This window comes from Halichoeres trimaculatus, unplaced genomic scaffold (assembly GCF_033239565.1).
Source record: "Halichoeres trimaculatus isolate MK-OKI-2021-1 unplaced genomic scaffold, fHalTri1.1 fHalTri1_scaffold_9, whole genome shotgun sequence".
Taxonomy (NCBI): domain Eukaryota; kingdom Metazoa; phylum Chordata; class Actinopteri; order Labriformes; family Labridae; genus Halichoeres; species Halichoeres trimaculatus.
Genome location: NW_027437188.1, coordinates 37,378,524 through 37,403,559, shown reverse-complemented (window position 1 = coordinate 37,403,559; position 25,036 = coordinate 37,378,524). Strand labels below are relative to the sequence as shown.

Genomic DNA, 25,036 nt, shown 5'->3' with positions numbered 1-25,036 from the left:
TAATTTTGACTTATAACTCATAAATGTGACCTTTAATCTCGTAATTTTAACTTTTTAGGTCAAATTAATGACTTTTTATTTCATATTTATGTCTTTTTTGACTTATGATTTTAAATTTTAGCTTGTAATTTAAACTTTTTATCACATCATTTTGACTTTTGATCTCAAACTTTGTACTTTTATCTCATAATCTTGACTTTTTATGGCGTGTTTTTGAATTTTTTTCATATAATTTTGACTTCTAACTCATAAATGTGACTTTTTATCTCATAATTTTGACTTTTTATGTCAAAGTACTGACTTTTTATTTCATATCTATGACTTTTGATCAAATAATTTTGAATTTTTATCTCATATTTTCGACTTTTATTTTTTTTTTTAGTTTTAATTTTTTTTTTAACTGGCGGCATTGGGCCTCCGTAGCATCCATCGTGTGTGTCTGTGTATTAAGGAGCGGGAAAAGTCCTCAGATCCACGTGTGAATTAACGTCTCAGGTGAACTACAGAACCACCCACGCCCTCTGCTCAGGTGAGCATCTACCTGTGGACCTGTCCCGCGGGGCGTGGCCTCTCTGTATTTGTTTTCTGCTCAGGTGAGAGTCACGCAGAGCAGTTTGAGGCTCTGCTCAGGAAGAAGAAGAAGAAGAAGAAGAAGAAGAAGAAGAAGAAGAAGAAAAGAAGAAGAAGAAGAAGAAGAAGAAGTCCGGCTCCATTAGTCTGACATGAGTCTGTCCTCTGAAGGGTCTCTGCCTCCGCTGGAGGATGATGTGGACTCGGTCTGCTCCGACGAGCTGCTGGGCTCCCAGTCCCGCCGCTGGCTGGATGAGCTCCTGACCGCGGACCTGCCCCCGGAGACCGGGGACGTGAGCCCGGTGGGTCGGGACGGTCTGTTCGTGGACTATCACTTCCCCCTGGGGGAGCTGGAGATGAAGTCCGGGGTCAGGTGGAAACGACCCAAGGTAGGGTGTGTGTGTGTGTGTGTGTGTGTGTGTGTGTGTGTGTGTGTGTGTGTGTGTGTGTGTGTGTGTGTTAGCTTCATGTAGCAGCCTGAGCTTCAGGGTTTGTAGTCCACTAAAGTCTTTAACATCAGATTATTTGTCCTCTCATTCGTTTTCCTTATTCTTTATTGACGACATCCATGTTTATACTTTTAAACTGTTGTTTTTATTTTCATATAGTGTGTTTTTATATTCATATAGTGTGTTTTTATATTCATATAGTGTGTTTTTATATTCATATAGTGTGTTTTTATATTTACATAGTGTGGTTTTATATTCATATAGTGTGTTTTTATATTCATATAGTGTGTTTTTATATTCATATAGTGTGTTTTTATATTCATATAGTGTGTTTTTATATTCATATAATGTGTTTTTATATTCATATAGTGTGTTTTTATATTTACATAGTGTGGTTTTATATTCATATAGTGTGTTTTTATATTCATATAGTATATTTTTATATTCATATAGTGTGTTTTTATATTCATATAGTGTGTTTTTATATTCATATAGTATATTTTTATATTCATATAGTGTGTTTTTATATTCATATAGTATATTTTTTAGGTTATTGGGCTCATACCAGGACCAGGGAAACTAATTTTGTTCCACCTCATGTTTTTACATGTGTGAAATGACATTAAAGCTCCCTGAATCCTTATATATAATTTGATAGTGAGGCTTTTCTGCAGCTGAAAGTTCAGCCTCAGTGTGAACTGATGATAGTTCAGTCTGAAGTCACTCAGTGTTATCAGCTTCAGCTCTGTAAACATTATTACAGGGTAATAAAAAAGGATAAACCATTAGATGCAGATGAGGGCCGAGGGCTTAGTGTTTTATTTATTTTAAGTACAGAACACTTTTTTTTAATTTTATCTTGTCTTATTTATTAATTTTATTTTTTATTTTTATTTATCTTTTTTTTTTTATCTTTTCTTTTTAAAATCTTTTATATTTTCCATATTTTATTCTCTAGTTTTCCTGTTTTATTCCTTTATTTATTTTTCATTATATATATATATATATATATATATATATATATATATATATATATATATATATATATATATATATATATATATATATATATGTTTTTTTTAACTTAATATCAAGTATTTTTTATTCTTAATTCCTAAAAATCATTTCCTTATTTTATATTATGATAAATTTAATTTTATACTTTTTACCTAACCTCCAGTGTTTTCTCATTTTTAAACCTTTAATACGCCGTTTCCTCAGTACGTGCTGGGTACAGCAGTGTGCTTTATTACTGTCTTTTATCTGTGTTGCTTTTTATTAACACTGTGTATGGGTTGCTGTGTGGGTGGGTTTGGGGTATAATTCTTCGTGCTACATTTTATTTGTATAAAAAGTGCTGTATAAATACATTTTGATTGATTGATTTCTTAACTGGGCGGACTATCAGCGCAGATATTTGGCAGTTTGAAGCATATCGGCTTTTTTTTAATCTAGCTATTTAACAAACATGCTCAGACATTGAATCAAAGTGAAGTGTTGGAATTTGTATTATTCAAATGTTTGGTCTCAGTGTTTTCACTTTTACTGCAAATGGATATCAGCTACAAATATTGGTTATCAGCCTCCTTAACAACCAATAATCAGTATCAGCTCCATAAATAAGCCTGTCCTGACAGGTATGTCTTCGTCATGTGAGCCTTTATCAGCCAACATGCAAACTCTTATATTATATCTTCAGCTTTTCCAGGACACAGCGTGGATGTTGTGGATCCTGAATGTTACGTAACAGTTAGCTAGCTGTCAGTGAGTCAGACTCAGCGCTTTGCTAACCTGACAAACCTTTAATGACGGGTTAAGACCTGGTGTCTAAAGTCAGTTAAGCTCTGTCATCAGCTTTAGCCTCTTGGTCTACCTCGGTTCAGGGCTGAGTGTGTTTGATATGCACACAGACGGAGGCCTGCAGGGAAACAGGAAGGCTAACAAAGAGACTTTCCCTCCTCTCTCCTCTCCTCTCCTCTCAGACCCGGGCAGGGCCAGACCTGACGGGGATGAGATAAAACCTGCTCCTGTGCTCAGAGAGGATCTTTGTGGAGTGAATGTTTAACACCTGAAAATGAAAGTTCAGAGTCAGAGTGGAAGCGTCGAGGCAGATAAGGAGCTGTTAGCTTTATGACAACAAGCTAACCGTTGTTATTGGCAGGAAGCTCCAATAAAAATTATAGCCCCTAAAACTGAGCCAACTGTTATCTCCTTTATCTCCAGTTTTTGACTCAGGATCAAAGTCCTCGTGAGCTCCTTTATAAAGAAACTAAAAACAGAAAAGGCGAGACAAACAGCTCCTTCTTCTTCTTCTTCTCTGCTTTGACTCTGTAGCTTTACGTTAGCAGCTAAAATGTCAGACCTGTGAGTTTGTGCAGCTTTTCTCAGACCTGGGCGTCGATGGCCTTCGTGGTATTTTCTCCTGGTTGGGACATGAAGGAGCCTGAGGGCTCAGAGCTGCAGACAGAGGTTCAGGGTCACAGTCTGTTTGTTACAGATCAGCTCATGCTAACAAACACAAACTCACACAAAGATCAGCTGTTCATCACACAGTCATCTTTACCCAGCAAAAAACTGAAACCTCATCAAGTGTTTTTGTTTTATTTCAAGCAGAAAACGTCTTTTTGGACTCAATATGAGCCACATTCACCTGAGCAGTCCAGAAAAATCTCTGGTTTCCAGATATTTAAAGACAAAATGAGATCTGAACTGCTTTCACAAATAATAAAAAAATCTACAAATGGAAAAAGGTAAAAGTTTCTCGTATTGAGACGTGATTCTAGTTTGAAGCTTATTTCTCTTGATCCATTGTCAGATTTTCTTTTACTTGTTACAGCGATTCAGACCTCATTTTGTTTTTAAATAACTTGAAATCAGACATTTTTCTGGACTGCTCAGGTGACTGTGGCTCAGACTGAGTCTAAGAAGAAATTTTCTACTGAAAAAAAGACAAAAACACTTGATAAGACTTCAGTTTTTGCTGTGCACTTTTCAGCGCTAACCTTAAAGGGGACATATCATATTGATCCCTGATTTAATACTTACATATAAAATAATAAATTTGAAAACAAGACCTTTCACCCCCTGAATTTTCAAAAAATGAGATATTGTATTTTTTCTGATATCTTAGAACGAGATTTGATGCCTCTGAAAATAGGTCATTGACATTTGGCTGTGAGATTTCGACCGTCGTGACGACACGAGGATCCTTTCTTTTTATTGGAGTAATCTGATAAAGCAGCTCCTCCTCTGTGATGTCAGTTAGTCACACAACCGCCACCGAGGGATACACCCACCAAGAGCCGACTGACTGAGTGCTGGATGCAGGGACTCTGCTCTGCTGAGCAGCTGGGCTTTACATGGTGAATTAGCAGTTAAAACACTGTAGTTTTAGCAGACGTGGTAATACTTGTGAGACTGTGATATTTGCATGCTTGTTCTGACATGCACTGTGAACCTGGACCACAATAATGCTGCGGTAATAACATAGTGACGAACTGACGGTAGAGGCGATCTTTAGACGACACTTTCAGCATGATGGATAAAACAGACAGAGAAAAGTGAAGGAGCAGGATGGAGCCCTGTTATAGAAATAGTTTATTGGTGAAGTCTGCCTATATTTCCACGTATAAACTCTACATGTTACAGTACCGGTTTGACTCACCACACTGAAGCGTCCTGAGATGATCTGTGTCCAGGTGGATTTTCTTCCTCCTGAGCTGCAGAACCGTCCGGGTCTGACTCGGGGTCCAATACAAAAGGACGTATCCTACACTCTGCCATTTTATTAGTGCTATCAATGCCTTACGCTGAAGTTTTGGCAAACAGCAAACTCGCTCAGTCTGCTCCATCCTCCAAAAACCGCCCCCTGGCTCTACCCCCTCCGCCCCTCTGATAGAACTGACCAATCAGAGCACAAAGGGCTGTGACGTTGCGAGGTTACTGGAGGTCATTCTCCAAACGGAGCGTTTCAACCAGATCTTCAGAATGGCCTAAAATGAGGATATTGAGAACGCTATTGTGGGGCAATGAAGGAACTAAATGACTTGTACTGAGGGCAGAAATGCTTTACAGGCATCCTAGTCTTTATACTTAATGATAAAAATTAAACATTTTATTTGTCACTCAGGGTCACCTTACATCACAAGTATAAAAACGAGAAGAGTCAGTGACACAAAGACACCAAACAGCAGGAAGTAGGATGGCGAGGTCAACCAGAATAAGCTGTTTCTAACAAATGAGAAACAGAATAAAGTTACTTTATCGATCCTGAACTTTGCTCATCTTCAGGATCAATATAAAGTAATTTTATCATACTTGTCTGCCTGTGGTGAACACTCCTCCTCCTCCAGACGATCAGACATCCTGCCAACTTTGTGCCACGTTGTGGTGATGGTTGATCTTTAATAATCCGCCGTCCCTCCCTCCACGCTCCCCAGACGTGCTGGATCCTGTTTGATTTAACATGAATTCTGACGTCTCTGCTCCTCTTTGTGTTTCTCTGCTCCTTTATGTGTCTGACCAATCATCCATCGGTGTAGGAGCTGTGTGCGTCACCGCAGTTCATCGTAAACGGAGCCACGCGGCTGGACGTCCGCCAGGGGAAGCTCAGTAAGTGTCAGACGACGGTGAGGAGGGTTACATAACTCAGGGAGGTTCCCACGATGAAACACTTCGATAGGAGACTCGATGATGATATTTTTAGCAGATCCTCAGTTTGTCTGATTAAACTCTGCTCATGTAAAGTTTCAGAGAAGTAACGTACGTGTGTTTGAAGCAGATAACTGAGCTATGGCCATCGTTTGGCTCTGGTTTGACGGTTTGTAAACAGTTGTCCCTCAGACCAGATGGGACCTGCTTCCCAAACATCCTCTGTTGGATTTTCATGACTCCACCAGCCGAGCCACAGAGGCCACGGCGTGTAGCGCGGTCTCTGAACAGATCTGTCTCCTCAGGCGACTGCTGGCTGCTCTCCGCCATCGCGTCCCTCTCCATCCATCGCTCCCTCCTGGAGAAGGTGATGCCTCAGGAGCAGAGCTTCCACGACGGCTACAACGGCTGCTTCATCTTCAGGGTAAGCTCTCTGAAAGTCTGTCACAAGAAAAGTCAGGACGCCCGCTCCGCCCTGACAGTCTGTCTCTGGGTGTAGTTCTGGCAGTACGGGCAGTGGGAGGAGGTGAGGATCGACGACTTGTTGCCGACCGTGAACAACAAACTCATCTACCTCAACTCGCCGGAGAAACACGAGTTCTGGAGCTCGCTGCTGGAGAAGGCGTACGCCAAGTGAGTCTGAACGTTTCATTCACGGGGATCATCCTGCAGACAGGGTTCCCGCGGATCCTTGAAAAGTCTTAAAAGGCATTGAATTCATAGTTCTAAAAATAATGATAATAATAAGGCCTTAATTGGCATTAAAATGTCTGAAATCCAATTTTGAGAAGCCTTAAAAATTTTACCACATTAATAAGATTTATGTTAGATTGAATGTATCTATTTTTCAAAGAGAATTCACTGATTTGTTGTCATGGCAACATCGTGTAATCACAAAAGCAGAAAAAACAAAGCAGTGATGTGGCTGCACCAGGATCTTTCAGAGCAGACGCATGTCTTGGTTTTAACTACAGTGCCTGGAGAGGGAAAAAAAGGTGAAAAACTGGCAAAAAAAAAAAAAAAAAAATCCAAAAGTGGCTTAGGAAAATTGATTATGGCAGCAAACTTGGAAATTAAATTTGAAATTAAATTCAGAAAACATGTAAAAAATTCCAAAAATGTTTCTGACTGTGGTCAAAAATAAAAAATTAATGGGGGCAAAATAGGAATAAAGGTATAAAAACAGGCTTAAAAAGATAAAAGTGGTCCAGAAGTGGGACAAAGTGTATGAATAAAGGTCAAAAAAGGGATAAGAATTGCAAAAACTGGGCAAAAAATGTTATGAAAGTGGAAAAAGGATAATAAATAGGTGCAAAATAGGTATGAAATTGCAAAAAAAAAAAAAAAAAAAAAAAAAAGGGAAAAATTTGCAAAAAAAATCCAAAAGTAGCTTAGGAAATTGTTTTTCGTGGCAAATTTGGGAATAAAATTTGATATTAAATTTCAAAAAATATATAAAAATTACAAAAATGTTTCTGACAGTGGCCAAAAAATGATGAATGGGGGCAAAATAGGCATAAAGCTGTAATAATGGGGTTAAAAAGAAGACAACACGTGATGTTTTATTTAAAATAAACATTGGGTTAAAATGGCCTCTCACCCAGGTAAATCATGTGGTGTTTTTATTTTATTGTTTTGTTTGTTTCAATTGTGGTTTGTTGGCAACTTGGTCTTAAATCTGATTTCAAACGGCTTTAAAAAATTCTTAAATAGTCTTAATTTAACTTGTCTTGAGCTGTAGGAACCCTGTGCAGAGGGCGCTGTTCTCTGTGGAGACTCTGACGTCTTCTTCTTCTCCTCATCGTCACCCTGCAGAGTTCGAGGATTTGATTTTCTCATCTTTTTGCAGATGATTCATCCATAAAAATTTAAATTCCCTAAGATAATTCATGCTAACTGTTTTAACCCTGGAGTAAAAAGATGTTTTGCAGGAATTAAAGGAACAGTGCAAAGATTTCTGCAGGAATAGAGCTGTAAGGATTATCTCATCCACCCTCAGTGTTTGTCTTAATCTGGCTCTTGTAATCGTTGATTTACGCTCTCGTCTCTGAAACATTAAAATCTCCCGTGCTGTGGTTTCCTCCCAGGCTGAAGGGGGGCTACAGAGCCCTGGAGATGGGCTTCCCCCACGAGGCCATGGCGGATATGACCGGCGGCGTGACTGAGGTGGTGACCGTGGCCTCGCTGCCCCTGGACCTGCCGGCCTTCCTCACACACCTGCTGGCTAAAGGAGCGCTAATCAACTGCGCTAACTGCCAGGTACGCTGTAGCTGCTGCTGGGGGGTCAAAGGTCACAGCCGCTCTGAGTCAGCTGATCATTAAACCCCTCCTCCTGTCCTGACTGTGTGGGTGCTTGTGTCTCTGCAGGGTCCCCTGGAGCAGAGGAACGAGCTGGGGATCGTCTTCAGACACGCCTACTCCCTGACGGCGGTGGAGAAGGTATCTGTGCTCAGAGAACACGCGTGTTCATGTTCACACGTGTTAAAGCTAAATCAAAAAACACTTCCTGATAAGAAATGTTTCAATCCATCGATATCATTAGCCTTTGAGCTTAACGATTCCCTTATCAATTCTTTACATTGTGCTGGAGCTGCCGGGCCTTACGTCGACTAGTCTGCTGCAGCTAGCTTAGCTTAGCAGTTAGCTAACGTTTCCCAAGAAAACTCTGATTCAGGATTTTCAGCTTGAAGTTTTCCTGAAGAACTGACTTCATAAAGAAATGTTCATCACTCTCTCTCAGGAGATTCATATTCAGCACATTCAACATGGTATAAATCACCTTATTTACCAAAATAACAAAATAGAGCTAGCTCGATGCTAACGTATATGGGAAACTGCATTGATGTGCTAGCAGTTAGCATACATCAGTATAACTTCAGCTTCAACTGTAAAAAATACTGAGAATTTCAAATGTCAGAAGCTAACGGGCTAATGAAAGGCTAATGGCCGACGTAAAGGTTCCAAACAACTTAAACCATTGCTATAACCACTTTGAGACACTAGATGGCCTACTTGAATTATTAATATATTCCAACACAGAACATCAACGTCACATTGTGTGAAATTTTGACCTGTTCCTGTTTAATTCTGCCCAGAAATATCCAGACTCAGGGACCAGTTACATTTTATTCACTTACAGGATAAACTCAATTAAATGTTGTTGACACAGAAAACCTGTAAAGATACTTTTCAGAATCGATAAGGGTTCATGGCTCCTCCTCTCTCAGGTGCAGACGGCGCACGGCGTCCAGGACTTGGTGAGACTCCTCAACCCGTGGGGCAACACGGAGTGGGAGGGGCCCTGGAGCGACCTGAAAGGGTCAGTACGCTCCCCGCCATGTTGATGTGAGAGGTTTGAAGGTTTCTGTGTCCAAACCTTATCTTTGGTTTTTCTTCCAGCCCTGAGTGGAACACGGTGAGCATGGAGGAGCAGAGGAGGCTGGACCGGGTCAGCCGGGAGGACGGGGAGTTCTGGTGAGCTCCACCTCCACCTTCAGCAAACACAAACACCATGACCACATACGAGCCCCGACCACGAACAAACCCTGAGGCAGACACGTCCAGTCATGTTGGCCTCCTCTCACACACACTTTTTATTCTCCTCAAAGACAGAGGGAGGAGGCGGAGCCAAACACAAACACAGCTGCTGCAACAAAAATGATCACACTCACTGATTTCTCTCCTCGTCAGGATGTCGGTGTCAGATTTCCGTCAGAACTTTGAGCTCTTGGAGGTGTGTCACCTGTCCGACACTCTGAGCGAACCGGGCTCCAAAGTGCGCCCCTGGTCCTGCATAATGCATCATGGGAACTGGGTGCCTCACGTCTCAGCGGGGGGCTCTCCGATGACGGGTAAGACACACGGTGACACGTTCAATCGATCGATTCACCTCCAACTGTCATCATCTAAAAATGGTTTGATGAAGTCAGAGATCGACCAATCACAGCGCAGCTCTGTCAGTGTCAGCGTTTGACCTTTGTGTGTGTGTGTGTGTGTGTGTGTGTGTGTGTGTGTGTGTGTGTGTGTGTGTGTAGAGCGGTTCGGGCTGAACCCTCAGTTTTACTTCGCCCTGTCGGAGGTGGACAGTGACAGCAGAGACGGATCCAGGAAGACCTGCTCCTTCATCCTGGCCCTGATGCAGAAACACCAGAGACGCAAAGGCATCAACCTGTCCATCGCCCTGCACATATACCCGGTACACACACACACACACACACACACACACACACACACAGTATTTCCACAGCCTGAAAGCGTCTCTGCTGTGTTGTTGTTGTCAGATGTGATTCACAGAGTCCCACACAGCAGCTTTAAATAAAACAGATCAGTGTTCAGGCTGCTGCTGTTTCTGGAGCTGAAAACACCAAACACCAAACACTGTGATGTTTACTGACGAAGAAACACCTGTGTGTGTGTGTGTGTGTGTGTGTGTGTGTGTGTGTGTTTTCTCCAGGCTCACAGCAGGAATAAATACCTGTCACCTGAAGATCTCCGAGCTCTCCATCCCGTCCTCTACAGCCCGTCTTACTCCACGCGGCGGGAGGTGGTTCTCCGCGGCTCCCTCCCTCCAGGTCACTACATCATCATCCCGTCAACCTCCGAGCCCGACCAGCAGGGGGCGTTCCTCCTGAGGGTGCTGATCGAGAAGGGTAACGACGCCACGTGAGTGATCAGTTTGTCAGAGACAGAGTCAGGAGAGTGTGTTAGGGCAAAGCAGCGACACAGAGACAAAATGAGACAGAGAGAGTTACAGTCATCTTGACATGGTACTGTGATTTTGATGTTTTCTTGTGATCTCAACGCGTTTATGTGATCTTGACGCGTTTTTGTGACTTTGACGTGTTTTTTTTTTTCTGATGCGTTTTTTTTTTTTTTATCTTGGAGTGTTTTGGTGATCTTGACATGTTGTTGTAAATCTGACCTGTTTTCGTGATTCTGACACGTTTTTGTGATATTGATGCATTTTTGCGATCTTGGCTTGTTTTTTGGTGATCTTGGTGTGTTTTTGAGATCTTGGTGTGTTTTTGTGATCTTGGAGTGTTTTTGTGATCTTGGTGTGTTTTTGTGATCTTGGAGTGTTTTTGTGATCTTGGTGTGTTTTTGTGATCTTGGTGTGTTTTTGTGATCTTGGAGTGTTTTTGTGATCTTGGTGTGTTTTTGAGATCTTGGTGTGTTTTTGTGATCTTGGAGTGTTTTTGTGATCTTGGTGTGTTTTTGAGATCTTGGTGTGTTTTTGTGATCTTGGAGTGTTTTTGTGATCTTGGTGTGTTTTTGTGATCTTGGAGTGTTTTTGTGATCTTGGTGTGTTTTTGTGATCTTGGTGTGTTTTTGTGATCTTGGAGTGTTTTTGTGATCTTGGTGTGTTTTTGTGATCTTGGTGTGTTTTTGAGAGCTTGGATTGTTTTTGTGATCTTGTGGTGTTTTTGTGATTCTGACGCATTTTTATGATTCTGGCGTGTTTTTGTGATCTTGGCGTATTTTTGTGATTCTGATGCGTTTTTGTGATCTTGATGTGTTTTTATTATCTCGACATGTTTTTTCTGATCTTGGCTTGTTTTTGTGATCTTGACGTGTTTTTGTAATCCTGAAACGTTTCTGTGGTTTTAGCAGGTTTTTGTGATTTTGCTCGTTTTTTGTAATTTTTATGTGTTTTTGTGATTATAGCGTGTTTTTGTAATCTTGACGTGTTTTTGGGATCTTGACGTGTTTTTGTTATCTTGACATTTTTGTGATCTTGATGTGTTTTTGTTTTTTTGATGTGTTTTTGTTATCTTGATGTGTTTTTGTGATTTGTGCTCGTTTTTGTAATTTTGATGTGTTTTTGTGATTATAGCGTGTTTTTGTTATCTTGACACATTTTTGTGATATTGATGTCTTTTTACGATTCTGATGCGTTTATGTGAGACTGACACATTTTTGTGATCCTGGACATCTTTGTAATCCTGACACATTTCTGTGGTTTCTGCATATTCTTGTGATTCTGTTTTTTGTTATTCTGGCTCGTTTTTGTAATTTTGATTTGTTTTTGTGATAATAGCGCGTTTTTGTCATCTTGACTTGTTTCTTTGGTCCCAGCACATTTTTGTATTTATGGCATGTTCTTGTTTTCCTGATGTGTTTTTGTGATCTTGACTCGTTTTTGTGTTTTTGAAGCATTTATGCGATTTTGACATGTTTTGGTGATCTTGACGAATTTTTGTGATTCTGATGCATTTTTGTGATCTTGATGTGTTTTTATTATCTTGACGTGTTTTTGACACATTTTTGTGTTTTTGAAGCATTTATGCGATTTTGACGTGTGTCTGTGATCTTGACGCGTTTTTGTGAATTTGACGTTTTTTTTTTTTTTCTGACGCGTTTTTTTTTTTTTATCTTGGAGTGTTTTTGTGATCTTGACATGTTGTTGTAAATCTGACCTGTTTTCGTGATTCTGACACGTTTTTGTGATATTGATGCATTTTTGCGATCTTGGCTTGTTTTTTGGTGAACTTGGTGTGTTTTTATGATCTTGGTGTGTTTTTGAGAGATTGGATTGTTTTTGTGATCTTGTGGTGTTTTTGTGCTTCTGACGTATTTTTGTGATTCTGATGTGTTTTGGTGATCTTGATGTGTTTTTATTATATTGACGTGTTTTTTTTTGATCTTGGCTTGTTTTTGTGATCATGACGTGTTTTTCTAATCCTGACACATTTCTGTGGTTTCAGCAGGTTTTTGTGATTCTGGCTCGTTTTTGTAATTTTGATGTGTTTTTGTGATTATAGCGTGTTTTTGTCATCTTGACTTGTTTCTTTGATCTTAACGTGTTTTTTGGATCTTGACATGTTTTTGTTATCTTGACATTTTTGTGATCTTGATGTGTTTTTGTGTTTTTGACGTATTTTGTTATCTTGATGTGTTTTTGTGATTCGTGCTCGTTTTTGTAATTTTGATGTGTTTTTGTGATTATAGCGTGTTTTTGTTATCTTGACATGTTTTTGGGATCTCGACGTGTTTTTGTTATCTTGACATTTTTGTGATCTTGATGTGTTTTTGTGTTTTTGATGTGTCTTTGTTATCTTGATGTGTTTTTGTGATTATAGCGTGTTTTTGTGATCTTGACGTGTTTTTGGGATCTTGACGTGTTTTTGTTATCTTGACGTGTTTTTGGGATCTTGACGTGTTTATGTTATCTTGATGTGTTTTTGTGATTCTGTTGTGTTTTTGTGATCTTGACGAGTTTTTTTAAACTTGACATGTTTTTGATTGTTCTGACACATTTTTGTGATCTTGGTGTCTATTTACTATTCTGATTTGTTTATGTGAGACTGACACATTTTTGTGATTCTGAGACATTTTTGTAATCTTGACACGTTTCTGTGGTTTCTGCATGTTCTTGTGATTCTATTTTTTGTGATTCTGGCTCGTTTTTGTAATTTTGATTTGTTTTTGTGATTATAGCGCGTTTTTGTCATCTTGACTTGTTTCTTTGGTTCCAGCACATTGTTGTGATTATGGCGTGTTCTTGTTTTCCTGATGTGTTTTTGTGATCTTGACTCGTTTTTGTGTTTTTGACGCATTTATGTGATTTTGACATGTTTTGGTGATCTTGACGAATTTTTGTGATTCTGATGCATTTTTGTGATCTTGATGTGTTTTTATTATCTTGACGTGTTTTTGACACATTTTTGTGATTTTGAAGCATTTATGCGATTTTGACGTGTGTCTGTGTTCTTGACGAGTTTTTGTGATTTTGACGGTTCTTTGCGTTTCTGACACGTTTTTGTGATTCTTGACGTGTTTTTGTGATTCTGGCTCGCTTTTGTAATTTTTATGTGTTTTTGTTATCGTGATGTGTTTTTGTTCTTTGTTTCCAGTCCAGCTCACAAACCAGCCCCCCAAGACATCTCTTCATCCTCTGAGGTGAGACACGAGCTGAACCAGCTCATGATGGACCAACACACAGACCTGTCTCCTAAAACTGTTCACATCCAAACCACAGACTGCAAAAAAACTGCTCCCCCTTGTGGCCGGCTGCAGTATAGGTCAAAAACGCTGTCTCCCCAGTCTTTCCAGATGGGCTGAGGTCAAACTTTAAAAAGTTGGAAAACTGACTTTTGTTGGTTTAAATTTCCTGTGAATGATCTGAAAGCTGCCTCATGTGTGAAAAGAGGATCAGTCACACGTCAGTGAAACCTGGCAGGACGCGCTCTGTGGTTACACAATCTGTATGTCAGGTTACATAATCCATACACCAGCTCAGCAGCTCCTGGGACGCGCTCCAGCATGCATGGATTCAGATAATTGATGTTTAAATGTTGTTATGAACTGTTGAGTCAAACCACAGAACGAGCCCCGCACAGTTCAGCTCCTCGTTGAGTTTGTTTGATTCGTGAAAGTAAAAAACTCCAAATGAGAAGCAGAGAAATTCAAGACGAGCTTCTTTTCCTGGTTTCCAGATTTAAAGTTGTGTCTTTGTTTTTTTTTTCCTGCAGCATCGATATCCTCATCAGGCCGCGCTGCCCTCGCCCCAAACCACCAAACAGCTGTTCAAGAAATACTGCAACAAGGTGAGCTGTACGCGTACTGCTCCTTTAAACCCAGACACCAGCTGAGAGAGTTTGTGTGAAAGTATAAACTGAGAAAATGTGTTTCCTGCTTCCTCAGAAAGGCTTCTGCAAACCGCTGCACCTCCACGGCCTGCTGACTGAAGCCATCCAGGGAGGAGGTGAGTGTGTGTGTGTCAGGAGGAGGTGAGTGTGTGTGTGTCAGGAGGAGGTGAGTGTGTGTGTGTGTCAGGAGGAGGAGGTGAGTGTGTGTGTGTCAGAAGAAGGTGAGTGTGTGTGTGTCAGGAGGAGGAGGTGAGTGTGTGTGTGTGTCAGGAGGAGGAGGTGAGTGTGTGTGTGTCAGGAGGAGGTGAGTGTGTGTGTGTCAGGAGGAGGTGAGTGTGTGTGTCAGGAGGAGGTCAGTGTGTGTGTCAGGAGGAGGAGGTCAGTGTGTGTGTGTCAGGAGAAGGAGGTGAGTGTGTGTGTGTCAGGAGGAGGAGGTCAGTGTGTGTGTGTGTCAGGAGGAGGAGGTCAGTGTGTGTGTGTGTCAGGAGGAGGAGGTCAGTGTGTGTGTGTGTCAGGAGGAGGAGGTCAGTGTGTGTGTGTCAGGAGGAGGAGGTGAGTGTGTGTGTGTCAGGAGGAGGAGGTCAGTGTGTGTGTGTGTCAGGAGGAGGAGGTCAGTGTGTGTGTGTCAGGAGGAGGAGGTGAGTGTGTGTGTGTGTCAGGAGGAGGAGGTGAGTGTGTGTGTGTGTCAGGAGGAGGAGGTGAGTGTGTGTGTGTCAGGAGGAGGAGGTCAGTGTGTGTGTGTCAGGAGGAGGTCAGTGTGTGTCAGGAGGAGGAGGTCAGTGTGTGTGTGTCAGGAGGAGGAGGTCAGTGTGTGTGTGTCAGGAGGAGGAGGTGAGTGTGTGTGTGTGAGGAGGAGGTGAGTGTGTGTGTGTCAGGAGGAGGAGGTGAGTGTGTGTGTGTCAGGAGGAGGAGGTCAGTGTGTGTGTCAGGAGGAGGAGGTGAGTGTGTGTGTGTCAGGAGGAGGAGGTGAGTGTGTGTGTGTCAGGAGGAGGAGGTCAGTGTGTGTGTCAGGAGGAGGAGGTGAGTGTGTGTGTGTCAGGAGGAGGAGGTGAGTGTGTGTGTCAGGAGGAGGAGGTCAGTGTGTGTCAGGAGGAGGAGGTCAGTGTGTGTGTGTCAGGAGGAGGAGGAGGTCAGTGTGTGTGTGTCAGGAGGAGGAGGTCAGTGTGTGTGTGTCAGGAGGAGGAGGAGGTCAGTGTGTGTCAGGAGGAGGAGGAGGTCAGTGTGTGTGTCTGTGAGGAGGAGGTCAGTGTGTGTCAGGAGGAGGAGGTCAGTGTGTGTCTGTGAGGAGGAGGTCAGTGTGTGTCAGGAGGAGGTGAGTGTGTGTGTGTCAGGAGGAGGAGGTCAGTGTGTGTGTGTCAGGAGGAGGTGAGTGTGTGTGTGTCAGGAGGAGGAGGTGAGTGTGTGTGTGTGTCAGGAGAAGGTGAGTGTGTGTGTGTCAGGAGGAGGAGGTGAGTGTGTGTCAGGAGGAGGAGGTGAGTGTGTGTCAGGAGGAGGAGGTGAGTGTGTGTGTGTCAGGAGGAGGAGGTCAGTGTGTGTCAGGAGGAGGTGAGTGTGTGTGTGTCAGGAGGAGGTGAGTGTGTGTGTGTCAGGAGGAGGAGGTGAGTGTGTGTGTGTCAGGAGGAGGAGGTGAGTGTGTGTGTGTGTCAGGAGGAGGTCAGTGTGTGTGTGTCAGGAGGAGGAGGTGAGTGTGTGTCAGGAGGAGGAGGTGAGTGTGTGTCAGGAGGAGGAGGTGAGTGTGTGTGTGTCAGGAGGAGGTGAGTGTGTGTGTGTCAGGAGGAGGTGAGTGTGTGTGTGTCAGGAGGAGGAGGTGAGTGTGTGTGTGTCAGGAGGAGGTCAGTGTGTCTGTGAGGAGGAGGTCAGTGTGTGTGTGTCAGGAGGAGGTGAGTGTGTGTGTGTCAGGAGGAGGTGAGTGTGTGTGTGTCAGGAGGAGGAGGTGAGTGTGTGTGTGTCAGGAGGAGGAGGTGAGTGTGTGTCAGGAGGAGGAGGTGAGTGTGTGTCAGGAGGAGGAGGTGAGTGTGTGTGTGTCAGGAGGAGGTCAGTGTGTCTGTGAGGAGGAGGTGAGTGTGTGTGTGTCAGGAGGAGGAGGTGAGTGTGTGTGTGTGAGGAGGAGGTGAGTGTGTGTGTGTGAGGAGGAGGTGAGTGTGTGTGTGTCTGTGAGGAGGAGGTCAGTGTGTGTGTGTGTCAGGAGGAGGAGGTGAGTGTGTGTGTGTCAGGAGGAGGAGGTGAGTGTGTGTCTGTGAGGAGGAGGTCAGTGTGTGTGTGTCAGGAGGAGGAGGTCAGTGTGTGTGTGTCAGGAGGAGGAGGTGAGTGTGTGTGTCTGTGAGGAGGAGGTCAGTGTGTGTCTGTGAGGAGGAGGTCAGTGTGTGTGTCTGTGAGGAGGAGGTCAGTGTGTGTCAGGAGGAGGAGGTCAGCATGTGTCTGTGAGGAGGAGGTCAGTGTGTGTGTGTCAGGAGGAGGAGGTCAGTGTGTGTGTGTCAGGAGGAGGAGGTGAGTGTGTGTCTGTGAGGAGGAGGTCAGTGTGTGTGTGTCAGGAGGAGGAGGTCAGTGTGTGTGTGTCAGGAGGAGGAGGTGAGTGTGTGTGTCTGTGAGGAGGAGGTCAGTGTGTGTCTGTGAGGAGGAGGTCAGTGTGTGTGTCTGTGAGGAGGAGGTCAGTGTGTGTCAGGAGGAGGAGGTCAGCATGTGTCTGTGAGGAGGAGGTCAGTGTGTGTCAGGAGGAGGAGGTGAGTGTGTGTGTCAGGAGGAGGAGGAGGTCAGTGTGTGTGTCAGGAGGAGGAGGTCAGTGTGTGTGTCTGTGAGGAGGAGGTCTCTGGTGGATCCAGTTGCTCTGCAGACGTCTGGAGCTCCTTTAAATGAAGAAAACCAGTTTTTCTGGAGATTATCTGCGTTTTAATCTGACTCTTCAAACCAGTTTTTGTTTACTCGGCTTCGTTACAACGTTTGGTTTCAGGAAACGTTAGTGTAACGTGTTAAAGGTGCAGTTCACAGCAAATCCAGATGATGATCTGTCTGTGTCTGTTTCAGTGCTGGCCGGCAGCGAGAAGTTCCTGGGTCTGGAGCACTGTAAGAGTCTGGTGGTCCTCATGGATGTATCCTTAAACAGTGAAAACACTCACACAGTTAAAGCAGGAGTATTTATCTAACTGCTGTGAGGTGTTGAAACCCTCAGATCTGGGGCTGGTTCCTGTCCTCTCAGAGCCTGGATAGCTCAGTCGGTAGAGCATCAGACTTTTAATCTGAGGGTCCAGGGTTCAAGTCCCTGTTCAGGCGAGGACAGTTTTAAGCTCCCTGGGCTTCAGGCAGTGACATAAACACTGGTGTGTCTCCTGAGACGGAGGCCAGTCTGTGTTAACCTGAGCTCTGATGTCTTAATGTCAAAACAAAGACAATTATGCTGAACAAATGAGGTAAATCTAAACCCTTTAAATTCTGCACATTTAAAAAAGGCAGAAAATTACTATTTCATTTTATCTTATTTTTATATTTTAATTTCATTTTTTCATATTTTATTGTATTTTATTTTATTGTATTTAATCATTTTTTATATTTTTCATATTTTATTTTATCATATTTTATTGTATCATATTTTATTATATTTTATCTTATTTTATTATTTTTTATTTGAATTGATCTCATTTTATTTTATTTTATTTTATCTTATTTTATTAGATTTTTTTTTTTATTATATATATTTTTTATCATATCTTATTTTAATTGATCTTGTTTTTTTTATCTTATTATATTATATTTTTTGCTTTAATGATATATTATTATATTTTATAATATTTTCTTTTTTCTTATTTTTTATATTTTATTTCATTTTATTATATTTTATTTTATTATATTTTATCATATTTTACCTACATTATTATTTTTATTTGAATTGATCTCATTTTATTTTATTTTATTTTATCTTATTTTATTAGATTTTGTATTTTATTAGATTTTATATATATATATATTTTAAATCTTGTTTTTTTATCCTATTATATTATATTTTTTTGCTCTCATTATATTTTATTATATTTTATCATATTTTCAGGCGAGGACAGTTTTGAAACGCTCAGATCAAACAGCTTTGATCAGGAATCAAGACTGCAGTTCCCAGGATCCTTTGCATCAGAATAGTTGAGCTCTTACGTTAAATGTCAGAGTGAAGTTTGTGCTTTCATCTGTTTCTTTCACCATCTCATTTCAGACATTTTCAGAGCCTTAACTTGTCTCTGTTCCTCTGAAGTCTTAAACAGAAACCCTGACAGAGCTCTGAAATCTGTCAGTGGTTAGGTTTCAGGACGATTGACGCCTGTAGCTTACTGCTTTTTTCTGAAGTCTATGTTTGTTTGTCTCTCTGAGACTCAGGGAGCTTAAAACTGTCCTCGCCTGAACAGGGACTTGAACCCTGGACCCTCAGATTAAAAGTCTGATGCTCTACCGACTGAGCTATCCAGGCTCTGAATGATCTAGTTTCTGATCAGATTTTCTCCACTCAGAGTCTCAGCTTCTTTTAAATTAACATGGAAACCCTGATCTGAGTAATGGACCCACCCAAAAGCCTGATCTCAGTTTCAATGACTCAAATCTTGAACCGTGTTGGATTCAGGGTGAAAACCTGGTCCCTCTGAATCCTCAAGGCCCATAATCCTCTGCTCTGCTTTTATCTCTGATTGAACTTCTGTTTATTTCTGTTCATGAGTTCACAGACTGATTGACGCAGCGCTTCTTGAATCGTCCATGACGTGTCTCTGTGTGTAAAATGTGTCATGGTCCGTTTGTCTTCCTTCGTGTTGTTTCTTTAACTCCGGTGTTTCCAGAGTCAGGGTATCGCTCAGCTGAGCTGGAGGGAGTTTCAGAGTCTGTGGGACAAAATCAGGAGGTGGACGGTGAGAAAACACACACACACACACACACACACACACACACACACACACACACACACACACACACACACACGCTGTTTGATGGAGAAGCTGAGAGCTGAATTACACTGATTATCCTTTTTACCTGTAAAACCAGGAACATTTAAACTGAGTCTGAGATACAGAGTCTCAACCCTTTCTTACTGAACGTCCCACGTTTGAGACTCGAGTTTCAGAGACCTTTATCTCATCTACATGATCGATAGTTTCCTTAAAAACCTGATAATCATTTCACTGCAGGCAGCAGACGTTTTATTTTGGCCCTTTTCAAAAGGAATGAAATCTGATTATTTATTAAATTCGTAAAACATTTTTTCCTGCATTGAAAAATTGGGTATTCATTAAAAAGTGGCCAAAGCCGCTGAATCTATCAAATGTGATACGAAACATATACCACAAGACATAATATAGAAATATTTTTGTGGATTTTGTTGAAAGGGTTAAGAACCCCAACCCAAATAAAATAAATATAAAATATAATATAATAAAAACAAAAAAATATAATATAATAAGATCAAATAAAATAATATCAATTAAAATAAGATATGATAAAAGAAAATATATCAAAAAAACAAAATATGATAAAAAAAAGATTAAAAAAAATGAGTCCAATTAAAATAAAAAATATCAAAATAAGATGAAATATAATAAAATAAGATATGATTAAATGAAATGTGATGAAATAAGGTATAATATAATAAAAACAAAAAATGTAATATAATATCAAACAAAATGAGATCAATTAAAAAAAGATATGATAAAAAATATAATAAAAAACAAAATATAATAAAATAAGATCAAATAAGATAAAATAAAATAAAATGAGATCAATTAAAATAGAAAATAAAATAAGATAAAATATAAAATATAATAAAGTAAAGTATGATAAGATAAAATACAACAAAATATGAAACAATTAAATAAATTAAAAAAAATAAGATAAATCAAACATGATAAAATTTGATAAAATTTGATAAATTATAATAAAGTATAATAAAATATAGTAAAATAAGATAAAATGAAATAATAATTTTCTGACTTTTTTGGATGTGTCAGAATTTAAAGGGTTCAGATTCACTTGATGTGTTCAGCATAATTTTCTGTGTTCAGACAAAAAGATGTCAGAGCTCAGGTTAAAGCTGTCCTCACACACCGTAGATCCCCAAAGGAGACAGACCCTTTAGAAGTGATAATCCACCCCATCCTGAATCATTCACAGAGATATTTTATCAGTGTCTGAAGCCCAAAGAGCTTTAAACCATCCTCGCTTGAACAGGGACTTGAACGCTGGACCCTCAGATTAAAAGTCTGATGCTCTACGCTATGCTGAATATTTGACCACTTGGCTTCAAGTCACAGGCTCAAACTCACAGTGTAACCACCTGAAATCAGGATTAAGGAGAAACAACTTTTCCAAACTCAGTCACTGAGGAGCGTGATTTAAGCTCAGTCTCATCTCAGTATTTCACATTTTACTCCGTGTTGAACTGAGGATAAAACTTCCTGCAGTCGTCCTCTGGGTCCTCTCATGTGTCTCCTCTGAGGAAGTCTGCAGGAAGCGAGGAGAGGAAACAAGGAGGTCAAAAAGAAACACTGTAAAAAGTTTGAGATGAACCTGAATGAATTCCTCTGAGTGGATCCTGTGTTAGCTCAGCTTCTTTCAGCACGTTCACTGCCCTGTGTTCATGTCTCCATCAGGATATCTTCATGGTCTTTGATAAGAATAAAACGCAGCGCCTGGAGTACCCAGAGGTGGCGCCGGCTCTGAAGGCAGCAGGTAGGACTGAGGACACAGCTCCACACGATGAGGGGTTAAAATAAATCAAGTTAAAGTTTTTCCTGCTCCATCAGTCAGAGAAACTTCAGATTCACAGGGTTTCACAGCTGAGAGGAGAGTTTATCTGACGACCACTAGAGGGAGCTGAGACACCTTCTGATGACTTCCTGTCTGTGTGACACACTCGGTTCATTCATGAGCGTGGAGCCTGGTTTGATCAGCCTGACTGAGCTCAGGGACAGAGACAGGGAATTATTTCAGTCTGAGGTTTCACATCTGTGGATCTAAACTCTGCAGAGATTAAACGTCTGAGACTCTCTGAGAGCTGACCCTGTGTGTGTGTGTGTGTGTGTGTGTGTGTGTGTGTGTGTGTGTGTGTCCGCTGCAGGCATCATGGTGGACGAGCTGGTGATGCAGCTGGTCGGCCTGAGGTACACGGAGCCGGATATGACCATCAGCTACCCCGGCTTCCTCTACCTGCTGATGAAACTGGAGAGCATGATCCGTAAGCAGCGGGAGGGAGGCGCGGAGGGGAGGCGCAGAGGGGAGGCGCAGAGGGGAGGCGCAGAGGGCCGGTTAGGAGGAGACAAAAGGAGCTTTGTGTCAGGGTTTATAAACTGTGGAGGAGCTGTATGCTACAAATTAGAGACAATAACACGTTTAAATCAGTTCAATCCCACTTCTCCTGCCGCTAATTATCACAACAAGGCCGCCTCGCACGCCACGGCCCAGCGGGACGCTCATATTTACACTAACACCAATTTACATCAAATACATCAATCGTCTGCAGAGGAGCAGGGGGAGGAAGAGGAGAGGATGAGGATGAGCTGAGGGATAAAGATCCAAACTGAGTCAGCAGATCACAGAGACGTGGTCATGGCGTGTTAAAAACTGAGAGGAGCAGACGAGAAGTTTGAGACGGAGCAGATCAGGAGGATTCAGAGAGACGACTTCACATCAGGATGACGGGTTTAAAGTTTGGGTTTCCAGTTAATCTTCAAACAAATATTAATTCAGACAGTTTTCACACAAGAAATTACACATTAAGTGACTTAAAATTAAAATCTACGGAAGCCTATTTCCACCAAAAATAGAAAATTTTGAGAAAAAAAAAGGAATTTCATTGAATATTTTATTTTTCTGTCTCATCAGGATTGAGTCTCTCATAATTTCAACTTTTATCTCATAATTTAGATTTAGTTTCTTATATCTGGACATATTTCTTGTGATTTCGAGGTATATTTCACAATTTCTCATTTCTAGCTCATAATTTGATGTTTAATCTCAATATTTTGATCTTGTATCTCTTAATTTTTATATTTTACTTGAATGATTCCACTAAATCTTAAAGTTCAGGCTTTTTATCTCAGTTTTTGAACTGCATCTCTGAACATTTGGACTACATTTCTTATAATTTTCACTTTTTAATCTAATTTTTTTAACTGAATATTTCTTAAATTCTATTTTATCTTGTGATTGATATCTCAAAATTTCTATTTTATCTCATTATTATGATAATCTCTTAATCCCAATTTTATTTAATCTCATAATTTGACTCAATCTTCTTGTTCTAACTTTTTATCATTTTTTTATTGGTAATTATCTTTTCATTTTAACTTTATTTGTCATAATTTCTCCTTTTATTTTTTCTTAATGCTGAATTAATCTAAAAAAAACAAATTGTTAAATTTTTTTCAACTTTTTATCTTTTTTTTTTTTTCGTTTTTTACTCTTAAGTATCTTGTAATTTTTTAATGTTTCAACGTTTTATTTTGATAAAGTATTTCTAAATTTCAACTTTTCTCTTAATTTTAATGAATCTCTTGTGATTTCTGTGTTTGTCTAATAATTCTGACATTTCATCTCATTATTTATTGAGCTGTTTTCTCTTAATTATGATTTAATCTCTTAATTCCATGTTTTTTTTATTCTAATTGAGTATCTAATAACTTAAAATTTAGTATCTAAAAATTTTAGCTGTTTATCTCATTATTTGATCTTTTGTCAGAATGTGGAAAGTTTTTAATATTTTCATTTTTTCTGGACTTCACAGACAAGTTTCAGGCGTACGACATGGTGGGGATGGGGACAGTGACGGTCAGCTACAGACAGGTGAGAGCTCAGAGATATACTGATATAAACACCTCAGTTTGACACCTTCATTAAGTCAGGTGAGTCATGTGAGCGTTTCCTCTTCTCTGATTGGTTCCAGTGGCTCCACATGACCATGTACAACTGACCTGAGCTTCACCTGCGGACGGGTCATCAGGATTCTGCTTCCTGTCGAGCTTTTTTCTGTGTTTTATGTTTATACATGTTTTTATTTTTATTGTAGTGTTGTGTGATTATAGATGTTTGACGGCAGGGCAGGACTCAAACAGTTTAATCTCAGGGAAAGAGAAAAAAGAAACAAACTGTTAAAAAAAAAAAAATTAGTTTTTTATCATTTCCTCCTGGTTTCATGTTTCAGGCTGTTCCTCTCATTACGCCGTAGCAAACACAGACAGGTAAAGAAACACCTGTCTGACATCATTTCATTCATTTTCATCTGCTCTCATCAGTTTGTTTTCTTATTAACTCTGAATTTTCAGCTGATTGAGCTCAAACTAAGGATCATTTCAGCGTAAGGACAGACGCTTTGCTCATGGCTGTAAAAATGTAAATAAAGTGGACGTAGCTCAGTCTGAGTAAAGCTGGACAGAAAATGAAATATTAAAATACATAACTGTTAAAACTTGAGGTTTTCATTGTGTGAATGAAATAAAGATGTTTTTGGTTTCATTTCTGTGTCATCGCGCCGTGGCCCCCGGTGTAAACACTCTGCTTCACGTTGCTTCACGCTGCTTCACGCTGCTTCACGCTGCTTCACGCTGCTTCACGCTGCTTCACGCTGCTTCACGCTGCTTCACGCTGCTTCACGCTGCTTCACGCTGCTTCACGCTGCTTCACGCGGCTCGCTCTTTGTTCAGCTCCTCTTATAAAACACTAAAACAGCTCATTCACAAATGTCTGGCTCCTCTTAATGAGCTCAGACTGGAGTTATGACTCACGGCTGCTCCGACCAATCACAGAGCTGCTGGTGGCAGACCTCCACCGTGAGACGTCACATGACAGCGTGGAGCTGAGACATGCTCCTGCTCCGGGCTGCGGCTGCTGCGAGCTGCTGTGATGATAATCCACCACGGCAGCGTGAGCATGACCTACTTCAGGAGGAGGATCCTGCAGGACGAGGACCGTCACCCTGAAAACCAGCCTGACTGAACACACACACACACACACACACACACACACACACACACACACACACACACACACACACACGCACACACACACACACAGATGTAATGGATGATACTGCAGCTCAGGCTCTTCTGTTTTTATGAGTGCTGCTCCTCTGGGTCACTGCTCCTCTAATGGTTTGATGATCGCTCTGCTCGGCCTCAGGCTGGCTGAGGATTTATTCTTCTTCCCACGTCCTTTTTCCCCTCATCATCGGAAAGAAGAGACTTTTATTATTCTAAATCAAGGTTTTAAAGGTTGACAGTAAATGTGTGTTAAAGAGACGCTCCTTTAAAGAGGGGGTAGTCTGCTCCCTCACACTGTAACATGAATATAAATTAACAAAGAATCTGTAAACTGGTTCATGATATCTTGTAAGAACGGGCCTCAAACACTGAGGTCTCCCTGTAGCCCCGCCCCTAACTGGCCTCCAGAGGGCTGACCAATCAGCGGACAGGAGGTTTGTGGAGCCAGCAGCCTTAAAGAGACAGCAGCTAAAATGAAGTGTTTAAGACAGCAGCTGAATTGAGATGTTTTTTCCTTTAAAAAAAAATAAATAAATAAAAAAACACCAAAGTGAAAAAAATGATTTGACGTAAAGATAGTACACCCCCTCTTTAAAGATTTTTTTTTTTTCTGACAAAACGACAAAAAAACTCTGTTCTTAAAAGTTAATTTTAACATCCCTTTTTTTCTCTTTTTATTTTGTGACTAAATACTGCCTCCTCCTGGTCAAAACCTGTTCCTTACAGTTTTGAAATCACAAACGACTCAGCTTAAATAACCAACATTTATAGACTTTATTGGATA

General features: G+C 40.9%; 1 protein-coding gene and 2 non-coding genes across 3 annotated transcripts; 2 read left to right on the top strand and 1 right to left on the bottom strand.

Moving 5' to 3' along the window:
• The first annotated feature begins 722 nt into the window (after positions 1–722).
• On the top strand, positions 723–23,762 carry LOC141797751 (calpain-9). Its single transcript, XM_074679428.1, has 20 exons — positions 723–959; positions 5,561–5,630; positions 5,975–6,093; positions 6,169–6,302; positions 7,757–7,928; positions 8,037–8,108; positions 8,897–8,988; positions 9,069–9,143; positions 9,360–9,520; positions 9,704–9,864; positions 10,123–10,331; positions 13,523–13,568; positions 14,141–14,215; positions 14,313–14,373; positions 17,279–17,343; positions 19,066–19,134; positions 20,869–20,947; positions 21,336–21,452; positions 23,001–23,059; positions 23,160–23,762. The coding sequence occupies exons 1-20, from the start codon at positions 723–725 to the stop codon at positions 23,184–23,186; spliced, it is 2,100 nt and encodes a 699-aa protein (XP_074535529.1). The 3' UTR covers positions 23,187–23,762.
• On the top strand, positions 17,452–17,524 carry trnak-uuu (transfer RNA lysine (anticodon UUU)). The gene has a single exon. It is a non-coding gene; the product is annotated as a tRNA-Lys (tRNA).
• Positions 18,632–18,704, bottom strand: trnak-uuu (transfer RNA lysine (anticodon UUU)). The gene has a single exon. It is a non-coding gene; the product is annotated as a tRNA-Lys (tRNA).
• Positions 23,763–25,036: the final 1,274 nt, after the last annotated feature.